General features: G+C 48.5%; 1 protein-coding gene across 12 annotated transcripts in view; it reads right to left on the bottom strand.

The window, feature by feature from the left end:
• Positions 1 to 13,615, bottom strand: part of CTNND1 (catenin delta 1) — a 246,753-nt gene that overhangs the window by 19,158 nt on the left and 213,980 nt on the right. For all 12 annotated transcript variants that reach the window (XM_086953393.1, XM_086953387.1, XM_086953394.1 and 9 more), the window contains one exon: positions 7,668 to 7,818. In XM_086953393.1, coding sequence (XP_086809519.1) covers positions 7,668 to 7,818 — 151 coding nt within the window. The remainder of the gene's footprint in view (positions 1 to 7,667; positions 7,819 to 13,615) is intronic.

Raw genomic sequence — 13,615 nt, 5'->3', positions numbered from 1 at the left:
TTGATGGAACGGTAGCCTTTGGGTCGACGCCCTTCGGCTTTTTCACCTTTGGTTCGACGACGTTCGGTCCAAAGACTGTCGTGTCGATGAGTTTCGGTTTCGATGGGTTTGGCTTTGGAAAACGTCTCAGACGGCTGTATGTTCTTAGCCGGGCGGTATGGCGGGGCTGTATTGGTCTTGGCTAAGGCCTGTTGGCGATGCCTCGACCTGAGTCTCTGATATTGGTGTAGTGTCTATATGGGGCGGTGTACTCACGGTTCGCCCCTCGTCGCCATCGGACTAGTCTTCGACAGCTACGATATCTTGGTCGTATTCTTCGACAGACTATTTCTTCATCGTCGATGTAGTAGTCAGAGTCGTGCTCGGAGAGTTGATCTTTCTCTTGTTCAGAGTCTTCGGGGTCAAGCAGTTCTTCTTCGAAGATATTATCGGGCTCTGGTGCCGACCTCTGCATTTCTTGCCTTTGCGCCCGTCGATTCCGGACAGTCTATTTGGATCGGAACTGGGCACAAGCTAGGCCACTGTCTTCATTGTGATCTGGAGACAAGCATTTGTTGCACACTGGATGTTTATCTGTGTGCGGGAACTTAGAGTTGCACTGCGGGCAGTACTTGAATGGACCGTCGTCCACATGGCGTCGAGAAGGCCCAAAGGCCCGATTCGACGACCGGAGTGCAAAGTAATGTTAAAGAATGTTATCGGTACAGATCGCAAACAATACCGACGAAACCGAAGGCCTTTTGAAAATTTTTCTGAACTTGGGAGTGCTTAAAAGTGCATCCGAACCCAATGGCAGAAAAAAACAATCTGAGGATGGAGAGGATGCCCATGCGCACTGTATTCCAAGGAAGAGCCACCTATCTTGTGATACTTCGAAGACTCTTCCAGGACAACAATGTGAAATCATCCGGACCCAACACTAGGCGGCGATCTATGCACAGATATGAATTCAGCAGCCCACATGCCTCGAACATAATGTTCTGCTCATAACCAAACTTGAAAAGAAGACCTGTAAAGCAGTGTTGTAAGTGACCTGAAAATCAGAACCAAGTACCGACAGGAGTTGATGTGGTCTCAGAGTGACCTTCTCCCTAATGGACAGTGTGACAGTTTCAGCCATTAATGGGTGCCGTCTGTTGGGGACCTACGAACAGTGCTAAAAAAAAGCTTTGCAGAAGAACAATGAAATGCAGTCGTAAATGTACAACTTAATGACTGATATCAACATGGGGGCTGTAAATCATCAATAATCCGATCTGAAAAAAGGATTCAAATGACATGCTTGCCTTACATACACCCCTGCCCGTTGTAATGCATGACTGCAAGTCCGCCAGCTCCGGTCTGACCAGTTGTCCAACTCAGTTCAACGTACAAGCTTCCATTGGTGCCGCCAAACACAGACCACTTCCTACTGACTGGCTAGATTACTACATTTTTTTTTTTTTTTTTTAAACAGACTCATCGTTAACAAAAAGTTAATTTCAGATCAATATCCGCTTGTCCTGCCTGTGTAGGAATAAGTTATGGTAGAACACTGTATTCTGTTCTTATGAGTCCAGCAATACCAAACTCTTAATCTAGTCATAGTGAATGGTGTATTGCCAATGCTCAGGCTCTTAGCACGCTACAATAGGACTCACTATGATGAGTTGGATAAACTCATACAGCATTTGCAGGAGGAGTATAAAGCCAACGACATCATTCAGGAACGGAAACTCATCACAAACACTTCCATAAAAAATGAACTGGATGCGGCAGAACAGCTTCTCGTGCTATCGGCACTAGCCTACAGTTGCAGAGACACGCTTGGCTTCGAATCTCTGGACTCAAGCAGGAGATACAATCCTCCATACTTAATCAGCCCTTTGAAGAAGAGCATCTTTTTGGGCCAAAAGTAGATACTTCATTAGAAAAATTGAAGAAAGACACCTAAACTGCAAAATCCATGGGAGCCCTACAATTACCTTCTAGCAGGGGTTCCGTTTGTCGCTCCTTTTACAGGGGTGGCTCAAAAACAGTGTCGTCAGAAAATCCTTCCTCCTCTTACAAAGGGAACAACTAATCTAACTCCTCCTGGGGGTATTTGAGGAGGTTACAGAGGAAATATTAACAAGGGAAGAGGCAAAGGTAACACAACACGCACTTCCCCTGTCAATAAACAGGGACTTCCCTCCACTACCGCCCGATCATTCCACTCCTGTCAGGGGACGTCTCTCAGTTTCTACCGGTCTGGCATTTAATCACCTCAGACAAGTGGGTAAGAAATTATCCAAAATAGATATTGCCTGGAACTTACCAGCACTCCACCAACAATCCTTCTGAGAGCGTGCAATGTCACCAGAACATCTCACCCTCTTAAAACAAGAGGTCCTCTCTCTGTTAGACAAGCATGCAATCCCATTACGTTATCCAGGGACGGAGTGTACTCCCTATACTTTGATTGTGGAGAAGTGTGGCTCACTGGTTAGAGCAGGCAGACCCTGAAGCAGAGGTCAGACCCGGGACCAGGGTTCAATTCCTGACGCGGCAGGGTCTTGAGCTCAAATTTCCATGGACTCGATAATTCTCGCTTCGGTGCCTGACCTAATCATGGGTTCACACTCTGCAACTCTGGGCATTAAGCTTGCTTAATCTCCACAACGTCCCCCCCCAGCGGCGGGATGCCTGGCTTTCACCTTGGGGATGCCCTGTAGGGGCTATCTCACAGGGAAAAGCCAGGACGGGTTCCCAAGGCAAGCGCGGAGATACCCCTTCGGGGGTCGATTCTGGCACTATATAAGAAACATAATAATAATAATAATTCCAATAAAAGACTGCTCCCTGAGGCCCATACTGGACTTCAGACAACTAAACCTCTACATTCAATCGGACCACTCCCACATGTTCACCCTTCAACACGTGCTCCCATTGCTTCAGCAAGGAGACTTTGTTTCCACTCTAGATTCAAAGGATGCCTACTTCCATATTCTCATACACTCAGCGCTGTGGCAGACAAACCGCAGTAAGGATGTCGTATGCAGTATGCTGCCCCGGTCTTTGGGACAGTAGGGGTGAAACGCTGCACTGCAATATGTACACAGCACGTTAATCTTTTCTGGATTTATGCTGCAAAAGAAACCAGTTAATAATTAGCGGGCTGCCAGGGGCATGAATAAGTTTAGACTCCTGATCAGGAGGGGGGCGTTGCCTGTAGATTGAGAGTTAGCTTTCTTGGGGGCATCCGATACAACAAGAGTCCAACGGTAACAGACCGTTTATGTATACAGGGTCTGTAGGCGAGGGCTTGTATTGGTTATCCACTCTAGATGTCAGTATCCTGCTCTAACTGGGTCTTTGCAAACCTCGTCGGTATGGTTTAACATGCCCTTTGTTGGAAAGCGAGGCAGCATCTGTGAGGCCTGCACGAACAACATGACACATTTGTCCTTCACTGGGAACCAAACACCCAATTGTAGCACCTGACTCTGAGGGTAGCGTTGCAGAGCAGTCGGAGGCTTACTCAAGGGAGGTGGTGTGGGCTAGTAATCGCCATTTGCAGGTGCGCAAAAATAACTCAATAATTGTCCAGTCTGTACTTTGCTTTATAAAAGTAAGAGTACATTTAATAAACACACACTACTCAATACTATGCACCAAGTTACAAATATACATAAGCTGTTGGAATTACTTAGGGACATTGCATAACATCTCCATCCCTCCCGCAGAGGGGTGGGGTCTAGTACCACCACTCCCATGTATGCACATCATCTTGCCCCCAATGCAATTAGTTTAACATAACCTGGAGCGAGGGCCCTGCGCACTGGCACCATCCCAGTGGCGTCCCCCTCCCCCATTACCTCAAGCATTAAACAGGCTACACCTGCCATTGTGACACATGACCCTGACTGAGCATCTCCTACTGACCATACAGTATGCACCTCTTCATCTTAAGGGCTAACAGTCCGGGGTCTTCACCTAAGTGCAGCAGCAAGAATACATGTTTACGCACATTTTAGAATGACAGTACTCATAACAGTTGGATAGCATTACGAAATGCATTGCAATTACAGCCCCTAAAGGCATCACAGATGTTCACATGATTAAGTAAATACAGTCAGACACCCCAGCAGGAGTGTCTAGCCACTTAAATCCACTTTGCTTATGACATCACCTTACAAACTGTGAAATTCAGACCCTCCAAATGAAAACCATTAGTAAATGCATTTCAATGTCATTACACCATTTCACCTCCAGGGGATGCCCTTCGAGACATCTCTCACTCAGCCCTTCAATCTTTGATGCACGAACCCCCAGCTGTAGAACCAAAGTTCCAGCCTAGGAGGTGATGCAATATTCGCCGAGCGTTGAGGGGGTATTCTTTTTAAATCCTCAAGAAACTTAGGTTGGGACTTAGCTTTCAGCTGGGGGCGAGACTACGCTTCTCCAGCAGCTTCCCCCAGCACCTTTTCACACTCAAGGGTGACCCCTCTCCTCTGGGGCCACCAAAACGCCAAAAAAAATCCATTCCCCATGCCTGGCAAGGCATGATGGGGCGCATAGATTAGCGGCTCTCCCGCTGTGCTGGCAGAGCCGGGCTGGCGCTTCACCACTTTCTGGGGCATCGGTGGGAGGCCCGGTCCCACCCGGACTCCCAGGTAATGTGATGCGGCTCGGGGAGCCAACCCCCGGCCGCTCTGGTTTTCTGGGGCCCGGTCACACCCGGGCCCCGTGTGTAGCTCCTCCTGTTCAGGTTCAGGGAGCCGGTGCCACCAGGGACCCCCACATGCCTTATTCGTTGGAGGGCAGTCCGGGGACCGCCGGCTCCCTGCGCAGCAAGCACTCTTCTGTGCTGCAGCGGGAGCCGGCAGTCCTATTCTGGTCTGCCCGCTCCGGCGGGTAGATGCTAGTCTGCGTCCCCGGGTCTTCTGGGGAGTGCAATGGCACTCCCCCGGCCTCCTCAACACTCTGGGCCCGGGGATGGGGTCCCGGGCCCCCCGAACATCTTCGGGGGCCCGGGACGGAGATGGGGTCCCGGGCCCCTCCTCCTCTGCAAGGGGTTACGCGATGGCGCACCCCATCGCCATTTTCGTCGGGGGCCAGGGTGGGCTCCTGGCACTCCGTGGGGTATTGTCACAGGGAGCGCGACCGCGCTCACCGCCATCCCCCTCGGGGAGGGGGTGGGGTGGGGTGGGGAGCGACGGCGCTCCCCCGCCTCCATCTTCGGTGGGGGTCAGGGTGGGCTCCTGGTCCCCCTGCAGGGCACCTTCACGGGGAACGTGATGGCGCACCCCGGCTTTCCTTCTCCTTGGGGGCAGCCCCCGGGACCTGACCTACCCCGGGGGCATCTCTGAGAACGGCAGCGGAGCCCCACTCACTTCAGTCTTCTTAGGGGTCAAAGGTCGCCTACCTTCCGGGGGCTACATCTCAGCCCCCTGGGGGTCCGATCTGCCCCATTTTTGTGTCTTCCCGCTCCTGGTGGCGTCCCTCAGCCACTGGGAACACTCTCCTTCGCCCTCCGGGTCTCCAAGAGGATGCATTCTGCAGGGAGCGATCTTCACGGGCTCCCTGCGCCTCTCTTCTCCCTGCACAGAGGCCCCTGCTTCTGCGCACCGGTCCTGGGCTCTTCTTCTGGTGCTGTTAGTGGTCAGGGATGTCCTCCTTCCAACTGCCCATTGCCAGGCTCCAGTACCTTCCACCTCAGCAGACCACACCCCAGAGAGAGCTTCTTTTGCTGTGCAAGTACTTTTTAAAAGTGGAGTAGGGGGCTGGCAGGAAGTCTGTGTGTCCTATCAAATATCGACATCACTTCCCTGCACCTGCTCCCTCCTTGTCCAGCCTCTGGGTTTGTTCAAAATGGCGGCGTCCAGTCTCTCTTGCCACATGGCCTCTGAAACCAAACTTCTTTCCCCCTTACTGCCTTCACCGTGGTTCAGCTTGGTGCCTGGCACCCAGCGACAGCAGATGATGGATTGGCTTGCAGCTCCACCTATCTTTTCTCCTTGGTCTGGGAAGAAAGGTCATTAATCTAACCTGTCAGGGCCAGACCCCAGCCAGGGACTCAGAAATATGACATTTCTGGACGACCCAAAAGCAGTACAAATATGACTTTGGAGTTTGCAGAATACTTATTTTCCCACCTCCCCATAAGGGAATCATGAAGTGAAAAAACACAGTAAAACACACTGACTTTCCCTGGCATGTTTCCTTCCAGTGTATAAAGCCTATTCCATATCACCACCCAACTCTGCATAAGTCCTGCCACGCCACTCACTCTGTAGCTGCTCCTGGACAGCGCACACTAGGAATCTTCCCATGCGCAGCCCCTACCCGTGTGCACAAGCATGTACACGTGTCTGCATGCAACCAGCCCGGTGACCCATACTCCAGCTGCTGCGCAGCAGCCTAGACAAGCCAGAGGGACACCTGTAAAATCTCCATGCAGTCTCCTTCATTAGGAGTTCACTGTGGATGAGTCCCAGATTATGAGGCTCTCGCACAGTAAAAGCTCAACAATTAGGTGCTTGAAAAGCGAAAAATCCAGTGGCCCCTCGTGTCAGAACCACCTTCTAACACCCTTCAACATGGGTAAAGTGTTAGTAGACCTCTGAGTGTGTGAATGTTTCTACAAGGAAATCCTCTTCTAGAGGGTCTGTATGTAGTTCCATCCCGTGATATTGGGCAGCCCGGTTGATAAGTTGTGTAAAGCCAATGTTCAGGTGGGGAAGGTCTGGATGGATACAGGTCTGGGTCATTAGGATGATCTGGATTCTTATCATAATCATTGCAGGGATCAGTGTAATGTGCAGATCTACAGCAGATCTACAGCTCATATTTTATTTATAAAGTTTTATATAGCGCAAACTTGATCCCGAAGGATACCAGAGCGCTTTACAATTTAAGGCAATTAAATAACTTCCCACCATATTCCCCTCTAAACCCACAAGACTACCTCTGATTTGTACCCGAGAACAAAATGAAGGAATAAAAAAAAAAAGGTTATTATCACTTTGAGCACCATTCAATTCACGTACAGTAAGATCCGCAGAATCCAAGATTCACACAGTACATTCCCAGGTGACTGCTCCCCAAAGCGGGTATCCTGCTAGTCTCTACGAGGCTGTGATCCTGCGGTTAGAGCAAGCGATCACGCACCCCTTCCTTGCCACTGAAGCCAGTAACAGCCATGGTCCAGCACAGGATGCAGTGCTGCAGGCTTGTACTCTCGCTCGGTTCTCACTTGTTTGTAGCACAAGATAAATATAGTATCAATGATTTTACTCTTGATCAGAGGCTCTCTGGGTCCGACAGATGATGCCACAAATATGTGAATAATACACATCTATAAAGGCTCTCTGATGCAAAGTGTTTCCCATGTGTTCTGATACACATGCAACCAGAGTGCAAAGAAAAAAAAAACAGAATAAGCTAGGATAAAATGTCAACTAGTAAAAAAAAAAATTTAAAAAAACTTGCTGCAGAATCAACAGCCTCTCAGACAGTTTTAAGCAGCGCAAACCCTAGAGATATGGGTCAGCCTATGCAGAGTATCTGAAAAGTGCCCATGCACATATAAAGGGCATTAAAAAGAGTTTGCTGCAAGATGGACCTCAATGAGACAGTGTATGGTATAAAGAAAGCCTCCTTAAGGACACAGCTCAGATATTATTACCCAGGAGTGGGTTACTCACCAATCAGCTCTTTGTTCCGTGCATCCACCGCCAGGTTGCGCAGAGCACCGGATACAGCTTTCACCACTCGCTCGTTATCATGCTTCAGATGCTCGGTGAGGCTGGCCAGGCCCTTCTCCTGGCGCACAGCTGAGCGGATGCAGCGGCCATACTACACACAGGAGGACAAAGGTAGGATAAAGAGTAAGCAAAGTAGCAGCCACCCACCTCACACCTTAGATTACTTCAGGACAGCACACATGGTGGGGAGGGACTGTGACCAGCAGGAGTAAAAGGCAGAGGGTCCTGAATCTGTGCTGCGAAGGGCCCCGCTTTCGTGGTGCCATAACAAGCCATGCTCTCATTGTGCACCGCAAGAGCCTTGCCCTTTACTGCACCGCAAGAGCGTGGCCCCAACTCCAGGTGCTCGCACTCATGGTCATAACTAGGCAGACACATGACTGCTTCAAAAAGTAAGGTGCTCATATTCTACCACTTAGCCAGGTGTCCATGCCTTGCACACTCCAGTGCTATACAGAAGGTCTCCATCATACCGTACAACCCTCGTGACCCCCCATGCTTGCCCCCACGCCAGCATCCCAGTACCAAACCTCCACCAGTGAGCGCTTACACCTCCCAGTCACCACAAACCACAGGCCCCCGCAACTCAATGTCTTTGTGCTTAAAACCACCAACATACTTCTTGTGTGGAAACGCCCTGGACTCTTAGGTGTACTCCCCTCCTTTCTCCCACTGCATCTCGTGTGCGCCTGCGCGCGCACACACTTTTTTTCAGTTTTTGGACTGATGCTGCTGGTTTGTTTTTGGCTCATAGTGCACCGAGGCCTGCTAACCAGACACCAGTGCCCTGAACCCAAAACTGGAATGGATACTTACCAGTAGAGTTGTTTTGCAGCCTAAAGCGCTTTCTGAATTCACATACTATGCATCTATACTGCCATCTAGAGGCTTGGTCCGGAATCATGTTTTATCTTTTTTGTGTGAACATTGTGAACCACTATTTGGCCCATCCTTTGTACGGCGTCTGACTGCGCCCTATAAGTTCCTGCGCATTTTCACCATCCTCATTTTTTTCCTTCTTTTGTATGATGTTCTCTGAACCTCTCGTCTTGAGTTGCTGTCCCCCTTGCTAGTTTGCTCCCACCGCCCTCCATTTCAGGGGAGGGGGGAGGCTCGCATGTGTAAGAAAGTGTCTCTGTATATACTGGACCAAAGTAAGGTACAGTGTGTACAGAATCCACAGTCCCTAGAGGTGTGGCAGAGGCTAAAGTGAGATATAATCTTACTCTCTAAAGTGGTAGCTTGGTCGAGCAGTAAGGCAGTATCAGAGGACAGTGTAAAGCATTTGTTGTACACTTTCAGCAAATGAATTCACACACAAGGACTGAACTCTAGGCCAATTGTTTTGTATCAAAATATATAGTTTTATTTTAGAACCAACAAGGTATCAAAATATACTTTCTCGGAATAAGTTACTTTAGTTAAATACTTTTCAAATAGGCAATAGATTTTTTGATTTAAATAGCTACAGTTGTTGCAATAGGCAACACAATGCAACATTGAGCTCAATGGGAATTTCTAGTTGAATGCAATTAGTTACTTTATAGATTACTTTTCTAACCACAGGACTGGATCCTAGATTCAGTCCTGGGACTGGATCCTAGATTCAGTCCTGGGACATCTCCTATAAACAGTTAAGTAAGAGCGTTTTGGTTACAGCAGTGATTTTTAAGGAATATTATTGTATTTTAAAAGTTGACACTTGGAAAGGTTTTCACATAGAATCACCAGCCCTGGTGCATCTGCTGTACACAGTTGAAAGTATGAGTTTAGGTCATACAGATGATTTTTAAGGAATATTTAAAGTTTTTGAAAATCGACACTTAGAAACTTTTCTGGTGAGAACCGTACAATGGATTCCTAGGGAAGGAAATTCAAGTTACTGGTAAGTACGGTTAAAATTACTTTGCAGGGTCAGTGCTGGGGCTAAAAGATGCAGCACTGTTCTCTCCTGATAACAGGTGAGTAAATCGGAATTCGTTGTTCAGCTGATTTTAGATGAATATATTAAAGTTTCATAACTCCTCACATGGAAGAATTTCCAAGTGAAACCAGTCCATGTTACCATACGGAAGAAAAGTGAGCTATCGGCTTTTGGGTAACTACTCGACTGGCAGAGTTAAGGTTCTGGGCATAGACTCAGGGGTCTCCCCAGGTCAGATAGGTACAGTTGGTACACCCTCAGGGGCACAGGGGCAGCCGGGTGCAGAGGTAATTAGGCCCAATGAGAGGCAGGGGCCCTTCAGTTGGTGGCTGCTGGCAAGCAGGCCACGCGGCTGTGGGAGCTGGGCTCCTGGTCACTTGCTCAGGGAAAATGGGGAAGTAGATGAGGATTAAGGTTGCACTGCCAGGGGAGCTCGGGCGGCTGGGTGCAGGGTGCTTTTGAGCTATAGGGCGCTCAATGTTATTCAATGGAGAACGTGAAAGATGAAAAAAGGCTGCAGGCTCGGGGTCGGAGATTCTTCAGGAGCGAACACTTGCAGGGGTAAGTTGAGATCTTGGAGGGAAGGTAGGCACCCTGGAGTTAGGTACAGGGGGCCGTGGGGAGCCAGGTGCAGGGGTGTCTGGACATCGGGAAATATTACCCTCTGCTGGTCGTGGTTGGGTGGGCCCCTTGCTGTGAGGCTGCAGGCGTCGTCTAGGTCATCGAGGAGGGTCCTTGGGCACAGGATTTCAGGTCACAATCGCTGGGGATACATCCCCAGGGTCTTTATCCACTCAGAAACGGGCCGGGCTCGCGGGTGCAGAGTGTGCTGGATTTGCGTATCCTGGCTGGCACCAGGGGTGTTGCTGGTTTGAGCAGAACCACTGATCATGGGAGTCCCAGTTTACTGTCCTCGGGGATTTTAATTTCCACTTTGATAAATTGGAGGACAAAGACACTTATGTTTTTAGGGGATATGACCACTTTTGGTCTACCTCTTATGATTAAATCACCCACGCATGATGGTGGCCACACTCTTGATGGCATTTTCTCCAACTCCGATCTACATATCACTCAGATTTTTCCGGTTACTTGGTCAGACCATCATGTCATTACTGCGTCACTAACCCCTCATCAATTAGCTCCCCCTTTAAGTTCCATCAATGCAAATCAAACTTTTAAGGCATGGAACGATATAGACAGCTCCAGCCTCAAAACGTCCTTACTCACCTCTATGCCTTCTCCATCACAAGACCCTAATATTGCCACCGCTCAATTTTATGACTGGGTGGATGCGGCAGCATCTTCGCTGGTCCCCATCAAACAACTATCTCGTAATAGATCTACTCCTTCAGCCCCCTGGTATTCAGCTGCCTTAAGACAACAGAAACAACAGTGCAGGCGAAAAGAGAGGCTTTGGCGGAAAGACTACGCCGAAGAGGCCAAAGCAAAATATAAAAGAAACAGTAGCCAAATATAAACTAATGATTGATGAAGCCAAGAAACTATTCTTCAGTCACAAAATAGAAACAGCAAAAAACTCTAATAAAACCCTGCATGACACTGCTAAGCAGTTAGCTGGCTACTCTCCCAATCTGATTCCACCCCCATCACAATCTCTCTGTGATACATTGGCTAGCTTCTTCTTCAGCAAAGTCAACGATATTTACTCCGCCTTTGCCATTAAAGCCAAAAGTCCCTCTAACATTATCCGAAATACACACTGGACCCACGTTCACTCAATTTGCAGAAATTTATGATTTACAGGCCATGGATATAATATCCACCATTAGATCAGGCTCAGTACTTGACCCATGCCCGCTCAAAGTGCTAACGCCAGTTATGGATGTGGTTATTCCGATTATTTCCTCCATATGTAATGCCATGTTTAGTACAGGTATTTACCCCGAAAGTTTAAAAAAAACACTCATAAAACCTCTTTTAAAGAAACCACATCTGGATAGGGAAGAACCTAAGAGCTACCGGCCCATCGCTAATTTACCAGTCCTGGCCAAAATAGCTGAAAAAGCTATGAACAAACAGCTGTCCGCTTTTCTGGAGCAACATCATTTACTTGATGAAACCCAGTTTGGCTTTCGCCAATTTCATGGGACAGAGACAGCTTTGATTAAAGCAGCGGACGACATCAGACCCATCCGTGACAATGGGGGTACAGCGGTTCTGATACTGCTCGATTTATCTGCAGCCTTCGACACGGTCGATCATGTCACCTTGATTGACCGTGTCGAAACCCTGGGTGTTCAAGGGATTGCCAGTAAACTACTGGCTTCCTTTTTGGCTGATAGAACCCAGGCAGTCACAATGGAACCATTTCAATCGTCCACCTTGTCTCTGCCATGTGGAGTACCTCAAGGCTCATCCCTAAGTCCGACACTTTTCAACATCTATGTGTCTGACTTAGCCAATGTTATTCGGGCTTATGGGATGAGCCTTACTTCATATGCAGACGACACCCAGTTGGTTCTAGCCATTAAGAACAATGGGTATAAAGTGGCGGATGACCTCAAATCTGGCATGGTAGCAGTAGGGAGTTGGATGGCCTCCAATTGTTTAAAGCTAAACTCCGATAAAACGGAAGTAGTCATCTTCGGACCACTAACACCTGAATGGTCATCCAATTGGTGGCCTTCCTCTTTAGGCTCTCCTCCCGAGCCTGTTAGTAAAGTGAGGAATTTGGGTGTCATCTTTGATGATCGACTCACGTTTCACTCGCATGTCAACCAGATCACCTCCTCAGCTTTTTTCAAACTGAAGCTTATTAAAAAAATCCTCCCTTTTCTCCCTGAAAAAGCCGGTAAAACCTTGGTCACTTCCCTTGTGTTGTCTACTTTGGATTATTGCAATGCTTTGTTCCTAAACGCACAGGAAGGAGTCTTAAACAAGCTGCAAATAATACAGAATTCAGCTGCAAGGCTCTTGGGAAATATTCCCAAACATCACTCTGCCTCTAACACCATCAAAGAGCTGCATTGGTTATCCATCAAAAACAGGATAAAGTTTAAGACTCTGTGCATTGTGTATAAAGCATTGCATAATCTAGGACCTGCACATCTCATCCGTAACTTTATTCCTTACCATCCATCTAGAACACTACGTTCATCTTGTTGAGGTGATCTTGTGGTACCCCGTACAAAAACGGTTTCATGGGGTGACAGAAGATTCCTGGTATCGGCCCCAAAGTTGTGGAACACTTTGCCACAGGTGATTAAAGCCAGTCCATCCTTATGGCTCTTTCGCAAACAACTAAAGACCTGGCTTTTTAATCAGTAGATCCGGATCCTTCTTCTTAGGGTAAATAAGTTAGATACTCAGCGCCGAGACGCCTATGGGCCTTTGTATGCGCTCTAGAAATATCAAAATAAATAAATAAATAGATGAGCAAGGCAGGCAGGTCCTCAGGGGTTTTCAAGGTTGCTGTCCACCAGAGACGCTGGGATTTAGCAGGAGCAGGTTCAAGGATCAACAGGCCGGTAGGGCTGAGACCAAGTCAGTTGTCGTCTCCCTTTTGTTAGCAGATGCACAGCAGGTCGTCATCCTTGTTCTGGTTTTGAAATCAGGATCTGAGGAAGGAAGGTTCAGGGTGCCCCTAAATACTAAATTTAGGGGTGTTACAGGTAGGTCAAGGGCAGAGACCAATAGGTCCCTGTCCTGGGGTGAGTACACCCCCTATCCTGCTCCTCTTCTGTGGGAGGGGGGCAGGGGCATAGCTCTGATTGGGTAGGGCTCCCCATCTTCAAGATGGCAGTAGCCCGGATTCTATCTTCACCTCGCCTCTCCCACCAGAGGGATGGAGTTGGTACAGGCTGGCACTCCCCCCTTTCCTCACTTAGGGATTCCTGCCAGTCTTCCAACCAGAGTGGGGGTCAGAACTGGTGGGGGCCAGTTGCTGAGTACAGCAAGTGGCCTGGAGAAGCTCACAAAGGCAGCATCCAGGGGAAAACCT

Source organism: Lissotriton vulgaris, chromosome 1_2 (genome assembly GCF_964263255.1).
Source record: "Lissotriton vulgaris chromosome 1_2, aLisVul1.2, whole genome shotgun sequence".
NCBI lineage: Eukaryota > Metazoa > Chordata > Amphibia > Caudata > Salamandridae > Lissotriton > Lissotriton vulgaris.
Note: the sequence above shows the minus strand (reverse complement) of the source record. Positions and strands in the feature narration are given on the sequence as shown.